The sequence below is a fragment of the Anopheles cruzii genome, chromosome 3 (genome assembly GCF_943734635.1).
Source record: "Anopheles cruzii chromosome 3, idAnoCruzAS_RS32_06, whole genome shotgun sequence".
Taxonomy (NCBI): domain Eukaryota; kingdom Metazoa; phylum Arthropoda; class Insecta; order Diptera; family Culicidae; genus Anopheles; species Anopheles cruzii.
The window spans coordinates 13,085,308-13,106,324 of NC_069145.1; the positions used below are offsets into that span (position 1 = coordinate 13,085,308).

Here is a 21,017-nt window from a genome sequence, read left to right on the forward strand (position 1 = left end):
GCAACCGTCTACCGCCCATTTCGTTGCGATGAATCATTCAAAGAGTCCTCGAATCCCGTACGCATTCGTCGTGTTTATTTGAGTTTATTTTGTTTTTATTTTGAATCAAGAGCGTTTTCATAAATTATCTACACACCTTCCTACTTATGCTTCTAGTTAAAGTGCTTTTTCGTCTTCATTTCCACTGTCGCTTTCCTACAGCAATATAAAAACAGCAATTCGTTAACGTCACAGTACTACGTACGTCCGCTGATATTGGCTATTCGGTTGGTTGCATGCAAAATCGCCAGCTCCGTATCAGCTGGTCTCCATGGGAACATCACAAACGGGGAGCTCGAATCATCGAAGATGGGAGTACCACAATCTGCGATCTGGCATTTCGCTACTGTCTCCAAATTTAATCAAGGAACAAGGAACCACCCGTTGAAGATGAACAAAAACAAATACGAACACACACCTGGGACATCGATGGTTGGGTTGAACGTTTATACGAAGTAGAAATCAAGAGAAAATAATTTAACTCCATTTGACTAGTTGTGCAAGTTTTGCAACTTTTCACAAGACGGTGTATTAATATTTTGCGCCTTCTGGTACAGGTCCCGATCGCCAAAGTTTCGCGCCTTCGTCAGCATAGTGTCCTCTGTATCGGGAATTAGAGCAAAACGGAGAAATACGCATTAGAGGCCAAACAGTCGATTCCGCTGAATCGGGCGGGCTTACTGTAATTTCGCTCTCGGTAACACGAATGTTTTAGACTGTTTAGATAGTCTTCCTCTACCGATGCTTCCAGCCGACCAACGGAACCCTGATACTCGGAGTGGAAATTTTCCTTTACGTAGTACGGAATTTTCAGTTGATTCGTTTTGCGGGGCACCGAAAACTTCCTGCAAAGAAAGCATGGAAACGCGCGCATTACGTATCGTCCCAAGGCGCTGGCAACCTGACACTGGCAACTTACTGGCTAGGAGTGAGACTGTAGATTGGATCCGAAATGAAGAACGAAGACATCATCGACAGCGCAATAAGCAGAATGATGGGCAGAAGGTTGATGAATGCTGCAAAACCCGATTGTGGCTGAAAGGAGGCAGGTTATCGTTAGCAATTAGCCTGGCAAGTGTTCTAAATAGACCCGACGCTTACCTCACGATACTGTTGTTGTTCAGCTCGATGAAACCGTCTTTGGCGTGTGTAAACGTGTTGCGTCGGGATTTCGCCGCCGAAAAACATATTAAACAGTTCCTCGGCGGTGAACTCCGTTTCGAAGCCACGCGAATACGCGTAATCATACTGATAGCGTGTTCGGCGCGTGGTTGGTTGATGGTGCTCCTCGGAGCCATACAGATCGTACGACTTTCGTTTCTCCGCGTCCGTTAGGATGGCCACAGCGTTACCGATCGCTTTGAATGATTCCACCGCACCCGGGGCATGGTTCTTGTCCGGGTGCAGCTGTAATGCCAGCTTTTTGTACGCCTTCTTAATATCCGAGTCGGTTGCATCCTTCGTAACACCCAGCACTTCGTAGTAATCTTTGCACCTACGGCAGAATCACAACATGGTGCGTAGTTAAGTGAACGAACCAAACTAATGAGGCGAAGGTATCACACACTTTTTAATCCGTTTCACCGCCTCAAGCTGGTCCGGTGTGTACTCAACCGTTTCGTTGCTTTTTTCCGTCTTTGGCGCGTCTCCTTTGGCCGCACTGCGCTGCCGCACACCGTCGTCCGAAGTGTTACCGGACGTGGCATTTTCCGCATACGCTCCACATTTGATCTTACTCAGCAGTTCTGCAATGCAAAGATCGATGTCAAGTCATCGAGAGTTGACCCTTGTGATGCCGAACCAACGGCCAGCAGCGTACCTTCCGCCCGTTTGGTCGAATGGAGTGAAATCGACTTGCTTAGCAGCTTTTCCGCTTTCTCTATCTTCCCCTCGGCCAGGTACTTTACGGCCCGTTCCACACAGTCCTCGGCAGCTTCCTTGTTCATGGTTTATTTTTATCCCCCTCGAGGAGCTATCCCGAGTAACCTTTCGAAGAATGGTAACAAGAGGACGAAGAAGATAAGAGAAGATTCTGCGACATCCGTACGCACTGCTGCAAGGCCAGCGGAGAACTCGGTATACAAACAAACTGCTCGGGGCCTTGATCTTACTGCTTGTCACGAATTCGGTCCGCGTGCCGCTGCGAAATTATGCCGTCTCACGGCGGATGCGGATGCGGTTGCAGCAAAGCGAAAACAGCAACTTTGGCCAATTCTAATCGACACACTCGCAAATCGTCATTATCTTTCAAACCAGGTCTTCTGATTTGGAACGTCGCAAAAGAAAAGAACAAACACAAAGTGACGTCTCAGTCAACAGCTGCTGTCACATTGTGCGAGTGCCTAGTGGTGATGCACTTCGTTCGAAGTAAACTTTTATTGTTTTGATAAACTTTGAAATTGTATACTTCAACTAGCAGGCCCGGCGAACTCTGTTTCGCCCCAGAGGCAATGGGCCCCCGGTGATAGGAGCAGTCGGTAACGCTCGTCCCTGTATCGCAGCTGGCCATGGGTTCGATTCCCGATTCCGGCGTTCCAGGGGGGGGTTGGCGCGGGACTAACAACCCGGCCCGTAAAAACGAACGTTTAGAAAGAGTATCAGAGATTAACATTGTCGCTGGTTGGTGCAGGCTAAAACCGTTCAACGGTCGTTGTCCAATAAGAAGAGAAGCACTTCATTTCGTCAGCTGATCTTGGAATTACTGGCAGTGTTTGGCGGAAATTTCAGGACAGTAAAATCATTGCCCGTCCAAAACATCTCGCAACATGCGCCAAACATCTCGATTATATACGTCATTCAGTTCACGATTTGGCGCTGGCATTCCTTATTGTTAGCTGGTATCTCCTTATTCACCTGAAGATCAGGATTGCTGGAATTGACACGAATCTTCACATTTTTCCCCAAACAAAACACGGTACGGTACAATTTCACTATTTTTAAGTAAATACTTACTGGGGAATGCTTCCCTACGATTAAAATTATTTCCCGAAAAAGCAAGTGTTTAAAATGAAGTGTTCAATATTATCTCCACGCACGTTAATTTTTTTAAGACGCGAAGGATGAAAGGAGATATGAGAAAGGAGATCCGCCTTTGTCGCTAAACAATTGCTCACAGTGGCGGATCGCGAGAATATAACTGGAGGTTCTCTCATTGGCTGACAATTTGCCAAACTATTCGGCGTTTGCGAGAGAGAGTGTAAGCATACGCAAGAGAGAGACAATTGCTTGCTGTTTCGCTCTCTGTCTATCGTTTGTCGATGCCGCCTCAGCGGGAGAGATCGCGTCGACCTTATTTGGATGGGGAAAGGGAAGGGGGGGGAGAAAAACACATTGTGCGTATTGTGGCTTCATTGTGACGCGATCGGATTATAAAAAGTATCCTATTTTACCCCCTTGGATCTAAGCTACCTCCACACCAATTTTCAGCCAAATCGGTTCAGCCGTTCTTGAGTTATAAAGAGAGGACCAATAACGCGGTACTCTTTTATATATATAGATTACTCAAACCGGAAGGGCTTAATGAAAACTATGATATGGGTCAATTGGGAGTCCCTAGTGGTTTAAAAGGAATATGGGCACTGGCAGCGGATTGCACGGCTGGTTCAATACGTTCCATTTGAGCTTAATTTTAGTCAAGAACTATAAATAGAATACTCTACCATACCCCCTCGCCCGATGCATCGAATCGTGTCAATGAAAGCACGAATTCGGAGAAAGTGATAAGTCGTACAAACACATCCACATCACCGCTGCACTTCGCGCACGGATGGACATACACGCGTTACTACCGGAAAGCGCACCGGTGTTCCGGTGTGGCATCCTTATCGATCAAACAGCGCAGAATGAAGTTGCTCAACTCAAATGGCCCGACCGACGCAGGGCCTCATACTGATAGCTGGCAAAGCACCCTTTTGGGTGGCGTGCCTCTTGGAATGGCTTTTCCCCTTCGTCAAAAGTTTCGCGTGTCTTGCGCCTGACTACTCGAAGGTGATTTGTCATACCGGGCTCCGTGCCGGCATTTGCCAGGGACTGCGCCTTTTTTTCAAACCAATGCTTCGATGCCGATCGAAGTGAAACTCTTTTATCGGGTTAGTTTACAGTTTGCCTAGCATGGTAGAGCATCGAGTAGACCAGTGGTACTACCGATCAGTAGGAGTACATCTCAGCGAAAGTGCAAAACCATTCAAAACTAACGTGCTAAACATCACCTTCGATGCGATCAAATCTGGGCCAAACAGTTTGTCGTAATCTTACAAAAAACGTTGTGTTAGCGTGATAGTTAATTCAGTTTAAAGAAAATATTGATACAAATAATCCTCAGTGAGTGAAACTTTAGCACTACTCGAATCAAGATGTTTAATTTGATTTCGTTGACATCTCCGGCTTCTGGTGTACATGTGCAAGGCTCATAATGCAGGCTGTAAAAGTTAGGTTTTAAATCAAAGCCCCACCTCGAACCCGAAGCCGACCTCGGACGTGCTCTGCAATTGATTTCGTTACTAAAGTGTTAGAATCTCATCGAAAAAAGCGCCTCTCGGTCTTCGGGTAAAGTTCGTTTGATTTATGAAATGATGCACGGCGACTGACGGAAGGCGATGTTCCGCATCCATCGGTGGGCTTTCGTGGCTTCCGGACGATCCGGCGAGTGATTACGGCGGCCATAACAAACGAATCACTATGACGGCGATGGTGTCGGTCGCGTGTAAATCGTAAACCCAACGAACAGCAACGGCCACCGGCGGCATACTACCGAAATGGGTGACTTTGGCTCCGGTGAGTGTGTAGTTCTTTTTTCCCTCCTTCCTAACGCTAGTGTCCTTAAACTGCTTTCATCGACTAAACCGAAAAAGTGGCACTGTTAAGCAATCTTCTATTCACTCAATTAAACACGACCGAGTGGTGATAGCAACGCGCGGCAACGGCATTCGTTTTTCAGCCGATTTTTACCAACCCGTTGATTGATGACTTCTGAGCGATATTTCCGACACCGGGAAGGTTGCGCTCAGACACCGCCATGTCTGGAACGTTTAATGACGATTTCCAACAACAGAAAAACGCTACTGGCGAGCCCGGCGAACAGCAAAAGCCAGAAAGCCCCGGACGCTTGATCTAGGTTAACCTCCGGCATTTTGACCCCATTTTCGGGACACTCTGGTTTTTCGGCAAACCAAAGTTTCCGTTGATAGTGCAGCAACCCATGTTCGGTGATCTTGAGCAGGGTAATGCGAAACGCCTCCTTGAACGGACTATCCTTCGCAAGGGCCAAGTAGATGGACCTTTGCGGAACTAACGGTATTTCCTGCAGCCGGCATCGATCGGCGTCGGTGAAAAGTCCTTAAACCAGACATGGGAAGAGAAAATCAAGCAAATAAAATAAAGTCTGCAGCTTAGCGGGGACATACTATTTATCCAGCTGTAGGCCCGATGAGCATCGCAGAGAAAAGCCGTTCTGTTGCGAGCGATAAGTGATATTCCTTCGGTAATGTTGCAATACGCGTGTCCGCTTGCGGTCTTCAGCCTGACAAGATCCTCGTTATTGGTTTCCTAATGTAAAGAAATATTAGCCTCTCGATAGATTTTAGGCGAAACTTTCCAAAGCCGTACGTAGTAATTTTTTAGATTCCCGTCGTCGTTTTCTGCAACGATGGTGAATTCGTTTTTCACCAGATCTCGGAACGTTGTAACAGTCTTAGAAGGAGCCACCAGGAGATAGCCGACCATATGAGCGATATAGAACTGGTGGAGTAGTGCCGCAAAAATAAATATCGTTTGAAGCATAACACGAATCCCGTACGAATTGGCTGGCGCAGTAAATCCTTGAAATTAATGCAAATAGAGAGCAGAATGTGATTGAAAAGAATGAGCAAAAATCGTTCGTTGAATTACGATACCTTGTTGGCTAAATATTTCCACCACGTACAGGCTGAGCCCACTAATGTTATAGTCTTCGTTCGATCGATTGTGCCGGCCGCTATTTCCCGGTGGACGATGGTGCATTTTATGAATCAACAGACCCGTCGCAGCACACAGCCCTCCAACGGCTAACCAGAGTTGTAAACTAAACGGCCGGAGAAAGATGTTTCTTCTAAAAGCGTCTTCCGGATGCAGAAATAGTACCACGGACCTTAAATCGATACACAGGACTTCTTAATCGCCAAGGAAAGGTGCTAATGCTTCTTATCATACCGCGACGTCCCAACGGCTGCAATAATATCGAACTTTTGACCACTGTTGCGATCAACCTCTACCGGATTTATAATGATATCGTACTGTGAGGTGTTATTGCTGGTCAGCCCTGTGTGCTGCTTGATGCTGTTATTAAAATAATCATGTTAGTAATTTACTCGATCAGTCGTATAGTATCCGTTGTCCGTACCTAAAATTGTGAACCACTGACAAACTATTCCATAACAGCTCTCCTATGATGCCACTTGGCTCATTGGCCCCAGTCAGTGCGCTCTAAAAATATGGAATCTGTTTATCGTACAACTTTACAGAGTTTTCACTTACTTTGAGACGGAGACCCTTCAGTGTAATGCCTCCGAAGGTTCGTCGTTTCTGGTATGTGCTTCGTTTGTCCCATATGTACAGACCGCTGACCATGTCCCAACTACCAATTTGATACACATTCACCTTCCTATCGTCTACCACCCGTTGACTGTACACATCGAAAATCGCTGCCATACTTCTCTGACCGCCCAGAAGATCACTCATCGGTTGCAGCAAAAACACACTCGAAGAAATGGTCATATTTAATCCGTCCAAAATAGCCCTGTTCGTCCTCATTACACCCGTCCCCAACAGAAGCAACTCCAAAGAGTAACCTCTCGGGGACAGGGTTTGCAGAACACTCTGCACACCTTGGCAACCCATATCTACAATAAGACCCACACGAACGTGTCCTGATTGGACGTTATACTGGAATCTCGCATCGTCTAAATTGGACAACTCGAGAAACGACAACATTCCGTGAAAGTTGTTCCGAATGAATCGTGCAATGGCGATCGATCCTGTCGAGATTATTCAATAAGTGTTTTGTAAGTTTTAGACGATTTATCTTTTCTAGAATATTGCACTGTTTTCGTACCTGCTTGCTCATTGCGACACTGCAATATGCTTGCCACGTGTAACTGGCGCCATTCTAGAGTGTCGATCAAAAGCTGTCCCTTGGCAGGCAGGCTGACTTGTGCTGACGATTGGTAACAAATCAGCACCACAATAACCGGAAGTAACCGGAACCAGTTGAAGGCAAACATTGCGCAAGACTGAGTGGGTGCCGAGCGGTGGAGTCCTTTACATTGAAATACGCAAAACGCATAAACGATGAAAAAGTAATTGAATTCGGTGGCCCCCGGGCAAGGCTTATTATCCTGTCGACGCATAAAACTGAGGATAAAATTGGGCCGCAGTCTTGTCTTAGTCGTTTAGAACTTTTACTACACCCCAATGACCACGTGCAAAGTGCAACGGCATAATGGATCTTATTTGTAAATCAGTTAGGGGAGCAAAAATTAGCCCTGGGCGTCATAAATAATTTTCGTCAAACATGATGAGCCATCCTCCGGCCGACATTATAAAGCCATCGTACTCTATGAAGGATTGTTTCATGTTTCTGATTTTCATGTTTCGAATTGTTACACCCGAAATGAGAAGGTGGCCTGTTTTAATACCTCTTCTGGTGTCGTTCACCGTTACCGTTGGCCGCTGGCAGTTGATAAAGAACTTTGTTAGCGAAACTCCCGTCAACTGCTTGACGGTTGTGCACTGTTTCCAGGAGTATGCTGATCGGGATCTGGTACAGTGGGTTCGAAAGCTGCATGCACATTTCAACGGACCAATATCATACATTGAGATCGGGGACAACAACGCGAGCAGCAATCGGTTACCGTTCTATGACTACCGCTCTAGGACATCCCTTCAGATGGGTGTTATCGTGAATCTCGAGTGTACCGGAGCAGAAACGTACCTACGGGATGTGTCGATGGCAGAACGATTGAATTCCTCCTACCATTGGCTCCTTTTCGGTGGACAGCACCAGTTTCAACCTATCGTCTCGTTCATAAGCGAATTGAATATCAATTACGATGCACGCATTGTGTTGGCCGTTAGTCATGCGATACCAATCCAGGATTCTTTCGAAATCTACGACGTGTACGGTACCGTCAAGCAAAGAGGAGGATGCGTCGAATTCAACTTTTTGGGCGTCTGGACACCGACGAGTGGTTGGCTGAAAGCACCCCGTAGACCTCAGGATCTTAAGCAAGTGCGATTAAAAGCGGTTATTTCGGTAAAAATACTTCACTTGTTAGTCTCAAAAGAAGTGTCTTGTCTAACCAACTAAACGGCTCGCTTGTAGACCCTGCGCCGGCATCAGCCACAGTCTCTGGAAGCTCATCTTCACACCAAAGTGGTTCCTCGCGTTTACAATACGCACCTGTATACCTACAAGGTGATGAAACTGTTGCAGTCACAGCTCAACTTCAGGTGTCCATAGGATGTTCCGACGACAGGATATTTTCCGAATTGAGTAACTGATAACTGTTGCGTCTTTCAACTGCGTACAGGGTGAAGCTGATTTTAGCAGCCCAGTGGCGGCTTGACCTAATCGGAACTAATTCGTCGTTAGGAGTGGTTGGACAAATGCAAATGAAAGTTGTAGATTTTTCTGTGGCACCCCTTGCCGTTGTGCAGGAGCGGGTATCAAGCTACGACGGGACGATTGAAATAGGAAACGGAAAGTAATATTGAGCCGTAACCCACCGTAACAATTAACGGTTTTTCTTAAAACATATTTTAATTTTCTTGCCAGATTCTTCTCTCTGTTCCGCCATCCGAAGGGTGGAATGAACAGGAATATTTTCCTCCATCCATTCCAGAGCACCCTCTGGATGTCGGTGGATGGCCTTCTAATTTTCGTAGCAGTCTTGCTTTGCACAACACTCGTTATTCGAAGGACAAACCAACGCTTTCCATTGAGCGACATTGCACTCGTGATGCTCGACTTGGTCGGTTTAGTATCGCAGCAGGGGTTTTTGGCCGAATCTAGTCTCTTTTCCAAAAAACTCATCTTCATGGTCTCCATCGCGTTCTGTGTGCTGCTTATGCAGTTCTATTCGACCTTCATCATGAGCTACCAGTTGGTACGGCCACCGAAAACAATCAACACGATCGACCAACTGATCGCCAGTCCGCTTAAAGTCCTGGTGGAAAATATGTCCTACAATATGGACTTCTTCAAGGTGAAGTATCCGGATAGGGCAGTTTAAGAGTGCCAGTGCGGAAGTCATTTCTTCTTTTGAATATTGCAGAGAACAAAGGATCCGGCAGTGACAAGATTGTATCAAAAGAGTGTACTTCCCTACGATGACGTGTTCTACAATGTAAGCACTGGCATCGAGTTGGTCAAAAAGGGCGGATATTCGTTCCAATGCGAAACATCTTACGCATATGCCTGGGTCATCGGTATTTAGCACACTCCCATAAGTCACTCCCGAACCAAGCCTTACTAAACAAAGTTTCAACCAATTGCAGACACGTTCACCGAGCAGCAGATTTGTGAGTTGCACTATATTACGGTTTTTCCGCATCGCGCAATTCACATTCCGGTCGTCAAGGGTAGCCCTCTGCGGGAACTTTTCAGGGTTAATCTACAGCGCATGAAAGAAACGGCGATTTTGGCCTACGATCGAGCACCATATTTCATTCCGAAACCGAAGTGCGTCCAGAAAAACAATGAAACGACGGCGATTAAAATGTCGGACGTGATTACGGCATTCTTGCTACTGGTCTGCGGACTTCTCCTGAGCTGTTTCTTTCTGCTCCTGGAGATAATTTTCGAAAGCCTATGGCTGCGGCTCGTAATTCAGCCTAATTATGCGTGGATAGATTAGGAAATCGTTGGCGCACGCAAAACAGGCAATCAACTGCTTCACGACACACGATTAACTATTTGAAATGATTCGAAATAAATAGATAACTAAATGAGAAAGTGCGTGCTCAAAGCAAATCCGAAGAATATCGCTTCGCTGAGCGCAAAAAACGTTATCAGAATGTGTACGGACTGGATCTGGATACAACTTCCCGCACCAACTTTCCGCGATTCTCGTGAATGAAGCTTTTAAACGACCGCACGTATTTAGTGAGGCATTTAATTACCTACCTTATCATCATCACTGAATGCTATTGTACCTGGTACGAACAGGATTGCATGTCAAACGCGAAATCACGAGTCTCATACGTGCGACCACAGCGTGGTCGCTACGCTCTCCGGGGTGTGAAACTTTTCCAAATTGATTTTCCTACCACCCCACAACCTGGGAATGCAACCGGTTCACCGGTCCTTTTGAGCAGCGAACACTCCACTCCGACGGTTTTGCGTTAACTGCGAGGATCCGTTTAAACGAGTATCGTCCAACATACGATGGAAAATTGCTTCTATATGCTGCTTTTGTACATACGCCGGAGCTACGGAAAGGATGAGCAGCACCTCTTGTTACCGATCGCGAAGCTAGGGTTTGCTGGCTTTGTAGGCTTTGCTCATTAACAAGCACGCCTCTATCGAATGCATCACGGTGGAAGTCGAGTCGCTGAGGGCTGGCAGAGTGTATACGTTAGATTGCCCCTTGGGTCATAAGATTTGCACATAATATTTGACAGACAGGCACAGGCCTCAAGAAAGCACATAACGAGCCATTTCGCTGGGCCCCTATATGCCATCATAGGGGGTCCTTAACGATTGCGCCTACACTTCGGTGGTGGCCATTAAGGGGTGCAATAAAGGCACTTCACGCTCGGAGAATCCATTCCAATTCGCACCCGAAACAAAAGGCAAACACATTCCACCGGTAGTGTGCGCTGCATAAATGTATGATGTGCGGTTTGCGCCACATGGCTCCATCTTCATCTATTTACTGCGGTCATAGCTCATACGTTACGGTTCCTTTCGGTACGGATGCTCTTGCCTTCTGCCCTCCGTTGTCTTTTGCACTGTTCAAATTGAGTGCGATATAGTCATGTGCGGTGCGTGGTGCGATAGAAGGTAGTTGGAAGTCTTCGGCGAGATTCTGATCGGAACAAAGTTCAGTTACTAATGCCAGGTCGATTCCGCTAGTTCGCTGGCTTTGGCGCCTTTCGACATATTTGTGTTTCTAGTGATTCCGCGCTGCTATTGGGTCAACGATGAATCCCGATGCTTGTGATCCGCTGGCCCATACCAGCATGTACCAGAGGGCGGAAGAAGGTCTCACAATGTTGCCCACCAATGCCATTCTGTAACACGTTTTAGAAAGTATTGCAGTTTTTAATCACTTCTTGTCTTGTCTATTTCAGATAGTGACGATAGTGACGGGGAAGGAGGATTAGGAAATGTGAGCCGCGTCATCGTGAGGCCACCAGGTAAGCTCGTAGATCACGTGTGAACGAAAACCTCTCCAGTAATTTCTGTGTGTAACACCGACAAACTCCATAAATTACATGTTTCAATGTTAATGTAGACCAACTTTTTTCGTAACTCGTTGTGAATTGAATTTTGTGAAAAAACTTGTGCTTGTGTCCAATTGAGATACACCATACCGTAACACTGAGACTGTGAATGATATTTCATCCTTCGGATGTAGCCGGGTGTCGACGTTAATCATAAAACACAAACCATTTTGTGGAACATAGAATCTAAATTGCAATTGTGCATTAAATTTAGATAATATTTTATTATGAATTGTTATCAGCACTCGGATGCGAATTTAAGAAAAATGTTTGATTTTCTTCCGGCATATTGCATAGCAGGTCCTTACAGGAACGTTCTTTTGTATTCGGTTCGTTGCGGTCAAATAAAATGCATTTGTTGGTTTTGTCGTCGGAGCTGTATGTATGTATGTTGACCACTACTGTTTTCAGAAATCAAAAGAGCTAACATTTATGTGTGCTTTTGTCGGTCGTTTGATGTATTGTTAGCAATACCGGCGAGCGCAAGTTACACTCGTAATCTGCGCCCCGTTACGCTTCCTGTTCGATGGAATTTTGCGTGAGACCAACCATTCGCCCTTATTCTACTTCACAGAAGAACTTGCTTCGCTTGTACGATAGTATTAGAGTAAAATAAATGATTAAGGTTCAAGAAGATTACTACTAGTGCCACAGCTTAAGCACGTTCTCCTCGGATACGACGCGCCAACTGGATGTCCTTGGGCATGATAGTGACGCGCTTGGCGTGGATAGCGCAAAGATTGGTGTCCTCGAAAAGACCGACAAGGTAAGCCTCGCTGGCCTCCTAAAGATGGGAAGAGATCAAACGAAAGCGTTGAATAAGCAACTCTTTGTCGTGTGCAAAGTGTGGTCTCTTCGTACCTGGAGAGCACCGATAGCAGCGGACTGGAAACGCAGATCCGTCTTGAAATCCTGGGCAATTTCACGCACCAGCCGCTGGAAGGGCAGCTTGCGGATCAGCAGCTCAGTCGACTTCTGGTACCGACGAATTTCACGCAGGGCCACCGTACCGGGACGGTAGCGATGCGGCTTCTTAACACCACCGGTGGACGGGGCGCTCTTACGGGCAGCCTTGGTGGCCAGCTGCTTACGGGGAGCCTTTCCTCCGGTTGACTTACGTGCTGTCTGCTTAGTACGCGCCATGTCTTCTTATTCTGTGAAGACGAATGTGAGAGAGCATAGAAGTATGAGAGACAAAGCATAAAACATAATACAAAAACAAAAAAGAAAAAATGGGCGCCTGGTCCTTGTCCTTTGCCGACGCTCGTTCCAAACAACAACACGTCGTTAAAATTGCAAGAGTATAGTTCTCTCGCTCTATCCAAGCAGCCGCGTGTGCATTGTGGTCGCGCGCCGCCGTCTGGGCACATGCGCCCTCGCGCTCCCCGCCAAAAAGCTACTGAAAATCGATAACGAAGCCAAACAGCTATACCAAAGCAGAATAACTTTCCATTTTCTTAGGGCAACTCGCTACCAACCAAATCCAAGATGTCCGAAAGGCTGTTCATTCACAAATATTTTTCTAATAAAATGTCACTAATCCCAATTATGGAGTGACCTTTCATTCATCAAATAATTACAAAAAAATTATGCAATGGAACGATCGAGCAATTTAACATTATCTAAATAAGTTTTGCATCTTGATATTCATTAAATATTAAATTCAAGAAAAAGTAAAAACAAATAATTTGAATAATTTTCGTCCTTAACAAGTACATGTTTGCATTTTTTTACCATTTTAATATTAATATTTTCATAGTCACATAATTTAATGATAATATAATCTGTTTTGGTGTCAATTATCAAACTCCAAGCTCAACAAAATTTAAAAAAAATTCAAAAAAAAAATTAATATAATTTACACCACTTATTGAAATTCAATTTGCATTTCTAAAAAACAAAAATGCCCATCAACCTTCAGAAATTAATTTTCCACCTTCTCTTTGTCCCTCTAACCCGCGATACTCGCTTCCAGCTTAGTATCGCTCACAAACAAAATGGCGTCGTACGCGAGCCACTGACGGGCATGTCGAAGAAGCGGAGCGCACAGCGAAAATGCACCTTCGAAATTTATTCCTTCACGTCACGACGCGTCGCCCGCGATTCTGGCTCGGGCGCAAGATGAATCACCCCGCCACCCCTCACTGCACGAACCAACCACCTCCCGTGGGAATGGGCCACGGCCACCACTGCGTAGCACACCAACTGAACCGCGATGGCTCCTAACCTTATACCGAAGCACACTTCACTTTTAACAGAGCACCTTCGCCCGCAAGATGAGGCGACACCACGGCGGAGCACTAGCGCTACCGATTGGGGCCGTCCGTTCCGAAATGGGGCTCACTTACCTTTCTGTGTTGTATTGTTCTGGTTCAGGATTTCAAGCAAATCAGCCTGCAAGTTGTAGCTTCGTCGAAACGTCACGTCAAACGAAACGTCAAAATTTTATGAATGTTGTTTTTATGAATCCGATTTTGGAACCTAACTAAGACACTGCGAACCTGACACCCGAGTCAACCTACGAAAATCCCGAACACGAAAGGCATTCCACGCTCGAGCCGTAGAGCTGACTCTTTCTCGCACTCTGCTTGATGCCGCAAAGCGATGGGCTATTTGTCTCACTTTCGCTCTCCCGCGCTCCGTGAAATGTTAGCCTCGTACGAATGGAACAAGCGCATGGCACGCTGTGACGTCAGAATATCTTGTGTGCCGTAAAATTTACATTAACCTCTCTAGATATAAGAAAAACGTTGGAAAAGTTCGATAAAGTAAGCGTTTTCGAGTTCACCAGCTATCCAATTCGGCACGTATTTCTGACGTTCGTTGCAATATTTGTGTGTCCATGGTGACGTCACGGCACGCGATAGTTCGTGTTGGACTTCCTTGTCAATAGAGCCCACCCATGGTAGTGTAAGTGAAACAGCTCGCTCTCTGTTTACGGCTGTGGAAGACAGAGAATTTTTGCGGCTGCTCTCCCACAGACCGTGGGTTCACTCACACAGTCGAAGCGATAACAGCTGCGGTAGTTCATCGGAATTTAAATGTACACGTGTATATCCGCGAGTTTAATTCTACAGCTTCTTCGCACTTTTTACCACTTCATAGTCATTCGAACTGAAATTGAAATAGGGATTGAATTTAAAACATACGGCGATTGCAATAAACGTTTCATTTTTCCTTTCGCAGGACACAGTGGAAAAGCGAAACGGGGTCATTTATGCTTCGATGCTGCCTTCGAAACCGGGAACCTTGGTCGGGTGGACTTGGTGGGCGAGTTCGAGTACGATCTGTTCCTGCGGCCGGACACGTGCAATCCGCGGTACCGATTTTGGTTCAATTTTACCGTGGACAACGTGAAGCAGGATCAGCGCGTTATTTTCAACATCGTTAACATCAACAAAAGCCGCAACCTGTTCAAGGACGGCATGACCCCTCTGGTGAAATCCACCAGCCGGCCCAAATGGCAACGGTTGTTGCGTTGCGAAGTGTTCTACTACAAGTCGCCGGTCCACCAGAACCACTACGTTCTGAGCTTTGCCTTTGGGTTCGATAAAGAAGACGAAGTCTATCAGTTTGCCCTTACGTTTCCGTACTCGTACTCTAAGATGCAGGCTTATTTGAACGCATTGGAGCTTAAGTTCCCCGAATCGTACGAACGGTCATCGCTGGGAACTAGCATCGTAAGACACTGCAGTGTGCCTTCACGAAGAAAAACTCCAAAGTCATTTTGCATTTATTTTATTTTTAGCAAAACCGAAAGCTTGAGTTAGTCACATTCGACGAGGTGAAGAAACCGGATAAGGTGGACCAAAAAAACGTGATTCATATGGTGGTCATCCTGGCGCGGCTTCATCCTGGCGAATCGCCGGCCTCGTATGTGGTGCAGGGATTGATCGAGTTCCTAGCAGCGGCCAGCCAGCCGATCGCGAAGGCTCTGCGCGAGCATGTTGTTTTTAAAATAGTGCCAATGCTGAATCCGGACGGAGTGTTCCTAGGTAACAATCGGTGCAACGTCGTCGGTCACGATTTGAACCGATCGTGGAACAAACTGTCCCAGTACACGCACCCAACACTTGTCGCTGTGATGAAAATGCTCAAGGAGTACGATAATTCCAGTGTGAGTATTAACGGAGCAAGGATGTGGAAACTTTTTACCCAAACCGGACCATCTTTATAGTGCTACCAAGTCGACTTCGTGATCGACATTCACGCCCATTCGAGCCTCACCGGAACGTTCATCTACGGCAGCACCTACGATAACGTGTACCGGTACGAGCGGCATCTGGTCTTTCCGAAGCTGTTTGCTACAAAGTGTGAAGATTTCTGCCAGGAGCATATGATGTTCAACGCGGACGATCGGAAGTCTGGCACAGCGCGGAGAAATTTTGTCGAAGTTCTCAGCGACAACGTAAACACGTACACGCTGGAGGTGTCCATGTGCGGCTATTATCTAAACGGGACCAACATTGTCACCCAGTATACCGAGGATGGCTGTAAGGATCTGACTCGGCCACTGAAATATCACGTTGAATGTGCTTACGCTCCGTACCTTTTCCTTACAGACATGCGTATAGGCAGAAATCTTGCCCGGACGTTCCTGGAATATTACCGCTTTACGAACATTCTGCCAATACCGGCGGTTGATGACCTGCGGCCGAGAAAGGGTCGCCCCCGGACACACCGTCCCCGACCTCGCTCGAAAACGCGAAGCGAAATTCGAGCCCGGCCCAAAACAACCCGCGCCTATGCTCCGATCAGTTACACTGATCTGTCGATCTGTTACGACAGTGCCACGTCGGATGAGGGATCGCCGGTACGATACATGTACCATGGGCACGGGGCGTACGGTGGGTTGCGGATGCGTCCCCACGTCCATCAGGACCAATTTTCGCTCTCCAACATCCAGGCGGCACGGTTTAGTAATCTTGACTTTACCAGCGACTATCGGCTAAAGGTGCCGAAGATGAAGGCAGCGCAGACGGAACAAAAGATGCCCCCGATCGAAATGCTGACCATACCGCCGAAGCCCCATCTCACGATTATCGACTTCAATCAGCTGACACGGGGTGGCCTAGAAGAGGCCACTGCGGGGCGTACGATTGAACGGGAGAAGGAAAAAATCCGCCGCCATACACTAAAGTCATCCTCTCGGAAGGCGTAAAGTCACGCAGAAAAACGAGTCAGCTGGCAGCTACGGTATTAAAATGTAAAACAATTTTCTATTCGCAATTTTTCTAAAACGGTTTTAACGAATCTAGTAAATGGCTCAGTTCCGCAGAGCAATACAAGCAGCGAACTGGCATCCCCCGTAAGACCCGTTAGTAAACGTTCGATATCATTCGCTTCCATACGCCGGCCGTGAATTGGTTCGTTGTATTTAATCTTTTCCGAAAATCTTTCGTCATTCTCTTCACAACTTCTGCGAGATATGTAAAGCGCATACTTGAAGTTCCAATAGGCGGCCATCGAACGCAGCTCTCTTCGTAGCAACAGGCTGGATAGATCTCGGAAGCAGGCCCAGAGCGTTAATCTTGTTTCATCTTCTTCGTCATCAAGAATCGCCCTCAGCGCGCTATAGACCGGTGCTATGGCAACTCCTTGTGCAAAGGCCACCACATTACAGTACTGGTTGCGCTCCCATCTGAACTCTCCGTAGACTCCTTTCCATTCGGTCTTACTTCCGACGCGAAGCGTTAGAAGGTAATCGGTCATCGCACCGCCTGCTTCCATTTTTATCAGCACATCAAAGCTGCGCTCTTCCGGTTGAAAAGCAACTGGTGTGTAAGGCCTACTGAGGTACAGATCTGCCTCACTTTTATCGAACTTTTCGATGCGAGAAGCAGGCGCTGGTGATTGGTGATAGCCCATGGCTGAAGCTGGATGCCTTTCACGCCACGCTTGTAACCGAACATCGGGTGACTGATTTGTGGTATCACTTCTTGTTTTTGGTGCGCGCAGTAGTAAGTGGCATCCTGCCGGAACCACCAGCAGACTATCGTTATCCGGAGGGTTTAGCAGTCGAAACCGGAACCGAAACACTTCCTCCGTTTCCTGCTCGATCGAGCAGCAGGTGAACTCTTTGTACGCCCGATCCAAGACGTTGACGGTCCCGAGTGGCAATTGTTGCCGAACGGGCTTCAAATCCAGCACACAATTGGTGCATCCAGTGCCGCAGCAGTCCGGTTCATCGCTCATCTCTAAAATCTTCGGAAAGTACCAGCCCGTAACCCAACTTTTGCTACCTATACGAGAATGTAAACAAATGGCCTCTTGTCGCACGATGACAGCTCGCAGTGAGTCAATAGACGGCTCTGCCGCGGCCTTTCCTAAATTTTTTCTTCATTTACGGCAAATATACTAATCTTTTCTTGTGGCACGTCCGTAGATCATCCGATACCGATTAATCGGTTTCTGTACGAAAGACGGCAGTTCGAATTCTGGCGGTGCACTTAGGCCGGTGATTAATACGGCTCTACCCTTAATAAGTAACAAATTACTTGTATTTTAAATAGAAACAATGATTGACGAGTTCTCTTTATTAATTATTAACGTAGAATAAGTATGTACGTGTTTGTACGTATCACAAGGTTGCTCTTTAAACGCCCACCTTCCCCAAGGCTGTGTCAGTTTTCGGGTCGGCGGTGACGTTCTGCACGGTTACGATCGTCTCGTTAATGGTGGTCTGCATTTTGCGCATGTTCTGTATCTGCAGCAGTCGCAATATTTGTGTGGCCTTTACAACATCTTCATCGCCCTTCCGTGCACCGCCTGCTGCTACGAGTGGTTTGCCGGTGCCAAGCTGAGCGATCGCGATCGGTTGACCGGTTACGAGCTGTTCCTTGAGGGTTTCCTTGTTCAGACAGTCGTGAATCGCCCGTCCCGCTGCCCGCAGCGAAACGAGGTGATCCGGGTGGTACGCAATGCCAAGCCGATCGGCCAAGTTCCGGGCGCCCTCGGCAAACTGGGCGTTGGTAAAGTCGAGGCTATCGAAGGGGTTTGTTGACTTTACCTCCGGCACGGTGGAGCGCTTCTCTTCCTCCAGCTTCCGCGCACCCGTCAACGGTCGGTAGGTGTCGACGTTGTCGGAATACTCCAACCGGACCGCGTGTAGTAGCAGCCACGTTAGTTGCTCCTGACGCGTTACCAGTTCCTGCGGCATACCCACGTCGCGCTTGTACGTTTCGTATGCCATGTCCCAAACGTTGACCGCGTCCACCTGCTTGAGGTTTTCCCGATTTTCAATGCTATAGTGACGTATCTTCTGATCTTCCAACCATACGATCAGGGCATGGAACTCTTTTGCATCTATATTGGGGATGGATTGCGGAGAAGATCGAAGGATAGGTTCCGAATTAGTCAACGTCACTAAACACCTACCTTGCCGCCCTATTTACCTACCGTCGATATTGACCGGTTGGTCGCCGGTGTACTGCAGCGCGGTCAAATATCGTTCAAACATTTCTCAACTTGCGAAAATTTTACAAACAAGAAAAGTGAAACACCGGCAGGCCAAAGAATTCCCCGTGATTGCGTGCGGTAATGACAGTTCGCGAAGCACAAACTTATCGTTTGTGCCAAGGTAACTACATCGTGTGACTCTACACGATAAGTCGCACCTTGACAGCGACTTTGTTTACGACGGTGCGATACAGTAACTGCTTCTCCTCTTTTCGTGTAATTATAATGAGCGATTCCGTTGTCGCGGGCCGGCACAGGGATTGTTTACCTTGCCGGTTGGTTAGTGGGTTCGGTGTGATCGGAATTGGAGTATACATTGCACTGCAGGCACAGAAACGACCCCACAAAGTGGGGCGCTACACTTTGCACACCGTAGCTCTGGGTTCGTATGCTCCGCAAACGCGTCGAAGCTTCCGCGGACTAATACTGTTCCATTTACTTCCAGCGGCCGGAAGCATCGGTATTGCTCGACTCCTAGACGTCTACCCCTTTGGCCACGATGCGGAAAAGTAATGCAACATTCCGAGGGCCACCATTGAGTCAGATTTATTTTTAATGATTAGTTTCCAATAAATGATCACTGTTTAATTCCCACCACTCCCAACTTTGTGTCAGTTCGCGGGTCTGCCGTAACATTTTGTGCCGAAACAATTGTTTCGTTGATGGTGGTTTGCAGCTTGCGGACACTCTGTATCTGCAATAATCGCAGAATTCGAGCACCCTGCTCCAGCGCGGCATCGTCTGTGAAGCCCATCCCGTTGCCCTCGTCGATCGGAAACGGTTTTCCCGTCACGACACGTTCTTTGAGTACCTCTTTATCGAACGACGTGCAGATTACTTTTGCGGCCGCTTGTAGAGAGATCAGATGGGTCGGATGGTGCGCAATAGCCAGGCGCTCGGCCAGTTTGTAGGAACCTTCCACGAAGTCGGCATCCGACTGGTCGTAAGCGTCGAACAGGCTGGTGGATTTAATTTCCGGAGCGGCCGTTCGTTTTGCTTCCCCATCCTGCTTTTTGGCCGCGGTAATCGTTTTGTACTGACTCGCTTCGTCAGTGTATTCAAGTTTGATAGCGTACAACAATAACCACGCTAGTTCTTCCCGTTGGGTTTTTAGCGGGGCGGGCATGTTTATGTCCTGTTTATACTTTTTGAACACTTTGCTCCATTCCAGCGCGTTGATTTTGCGTAACGCATCGCGCTCTTCGATGGGGTACAGCCGTATTTTCTGATCCTCCAGCCACACGATAAATCCTCGAAAATCTTTCGGATCTGCAAACACCGCCACAAACTGGAGAATGATTAACCGGAAATTGGGCACAGGGCTCAAACACAAACCTTCAAAGTTAATCTTTCCTATTCGAGGGTATTGCAGCGCCGACAGGTATCGTTCAAACATTATTTAAAATAAATAAAATCTTTTTCGATTTGCGTCTTGTTCGTTCGGGCTTCGTTAGCTTCGGCGTCTTTGATTTTTATTCATTTCGATTTGGCAGACGCGAAGTGAAGCCTGTAAACAAACGAATCAAGATTGCTAGACCTGCGTCTGTAGCTACCTTGAAGACCAATTTAAAAGGACCGCTTGTATCCGAAGTTGTGTATAAATACCGACGAAGCTTTCTACTTTCTACTCTACCCACAATTTATTAACTTAACAACAAACGAATAAATCCATCCACGGAAAACTCTGTGTCGCAGCCTCATTCTATGCCATTGAAAACAACCATAAAACAAAGCAAATTGGCCCAATGCCTATTCCAAACACTCCTTCCTCCTCGGTAAAGATAAACGAAGACATCTCGGCCCATTTTTGGGAACCACAAACCCCTCGGACGAAACGGCTGGCTACAATAAACCCGATAAAATTGTTTGGCCACACCGTCCTTGTGCTTGTTTTGCAAATTGGACCAGTATCTTTAAAGTAGGTTTGGTTATCGTTTTACGTCACGGGTAGAATGCTTTTCGGAACCAGCAACGCAGAGCGCCGCAGTATAATCTCTTCGCAGAAGTGTGAAGCAGAGTAAATCATTTCCGGTGCCCGA

General features: G+C 47.0%; 7 protein-coding genes and 1 pseudogene across 7 annotated transcripts; 2 read left to right on the forward strand and 6 right to left on the reverse strand.

Annotated features, from left to right (window-relative positions):
- Positions 1 to 52: 52 nt before the first annotated feature.
- On the reverse strand, positions 53 to 2,297 carry LOC128271584 (dnaJ homolog subfamily B member 14). Its single transcript, XM_053009170.1, has 7 exons — positions 2,151 to 2,297; positions 1,859 to 2,025; positions 1,607 to 1,784; positions 1,141 to 1,534; positions 959 to 1,074; positions 721 to 884; positions 53 to 640 (listed from the first exon to the last, which is right to left on the reverse strand). Exons 2-7 carry the CDS (start codon positions 1,983 to 1,985, stop codon positions 531 to 533), a joined length of 1,089 nt encoding a protein of 362 aa, XP_052865130.1. The 5' UTR covers positions 1,986 to 2,025; positions 2,151 to 2,297; the 3' UTR covers positions 53 to 530.
- Positions 2,298 to 5,041: 2,744 nt separating this feature from the next.
- LOC128269870 (ionotropic receptor 75a-like) lies at positions 5,042 to 6,723 on the reverse strand. The gene is made up of 7 exons (XM_053007274.1): positions 6,550 to 6,723; positions 6,416 to 6,498; positions 6,226 to 6,351; positions 5,931 to 6,163; positions 5,664 to 5,855; positions 5,442 to 5,573; positions 5,042 to 5,373 (listed from the first exon to the last, which is right to left on the reverse strand). The coding sequence occupies exons 1-7, from the start codon at positions 6,721 to 6,723 to the stop codon at positions 5,042 to 5,044; spliced, it is 1,272 nt and encodes a 423-aa protein (XP_052863234.1).
- Positions 6,724 to 9,032: 2,309 nt separating this feature from the next.
- LOC128269871 (uncharacterized) lies at positions 9,033 to 9,658 on the forward strand (annotated as a pseudogene).
- Positions 9,659 to 11,217: 1,559 nt separating this feature from the next.
- Positions 11,218 to 16,681, forward strand: LOC128271680 (cytosolic carboxypeptidase 6). Its single transcript, XM_053009295.1, has 6 exons — positions 11,218 to 11,278; positions 11,368 to 11,433; positions 14,707 to 15,200; positions 15,269 to 15,637; positions 15,698 to 16,013; positions 16,083 to 16,681. Exons 1-6 carry the CDS (start codon positions 11,218 to 11,220, stop codon positions 16,679 to 16,681), a joined length of 1,905 nt encoding a protein of 634 aa, XP_052865255.1.
- Positions 11,687 to 13,968, reverse strand: LOC128271685 (histone H3.3A). The gene is made up of 3 exons (XM_053009299.1): positions 13,869 to 13,968; positions 12,382 to 12,674; positions 11,687 to 12,304 (listed from the first exon to the last, which is right to left on the reverse strand). Exons 2-3 carry the CDS (start codon positions 12,661 to 12,663, stop codon positions 12,176 to 12,178), a joined length of 411 nt encoding a protein of 136 aa, XP_052865259.1. The 5' UTR covers positions 12,664 to 12,674; positions 13,869 to 13,968; the 3' UTR covers positions 11,687 to 12,175.
- A 38-nt stretch (positions 16,682 to 16,719) lies between the features above and the next one.
- On the reverse strand, positions 16,720 to 17,910 carry LOC128269872 (NADH-cytochrome b5 reductase-like). Its single transcript, XM_053007277.1, has 2 exons — positions 17,898 to 17,910; positions 16,720 to 17,762 (listed from the first exon to the last, which is right to left on the reverse strand). Exons 1-2 carry the CDS (start codon positions 17,908 to 17,910, stop codon positions 16,720 to 16,722), a joined length of 1,056 nt encoding a protein of 351 aa, XP_052863237.1.
- Positions 17,911 to 18,115: 205 nt separating this feature from the next.
- LOC128271681 (RNA transcription, translation and transport factor protein-like) lies at positions 18,116 to 19,043 on the reverse strand. Its single transcript, XM_053009296.1, has 2 exons — positions 18,919 to 19,043; positions 18,116 to 18,825 (listed from the first exon to the last, which is right to left on the reverse strand). Exons 1-2 carry the CDS (start codon positions 18,977 to 18,979, stop codon positions 18,116 to 18,118), a joined length of 771 nt encoding a protein of 256 aa, XP_052865256.1. The 5' UTR covers positions 18,980 to 19,043.
- A 493-nt stretch (positions 19,044 to 19,536) lies between these two features.
- LOC128271683 (RNA transcription, translation and transport factor protein-like) lies at positions 19,537 to 20,433 on the reverse strand. The gene is made up of 2 exons (XM_053009297.1): positions 20,314 to 20,433; positions 19,537 to 20,247 (listed from the first exon to the last, which is right to left on the reverse strand). The coding sequence occupies exons 1-2, from the start codon at positions 20,372 to 20,374 to the stop codon at positions 19,556 to 19,558; spliced, it is 753 nt and encodes a 250-aa protein (XP_052865257.1). The 5' UTR covers positions 20,375 to 20,433; the 3' UTR covers positions 19,537 to 19,555.
- Positions 20,434 to 21,017: the final 584 nt, after the last annotated feature.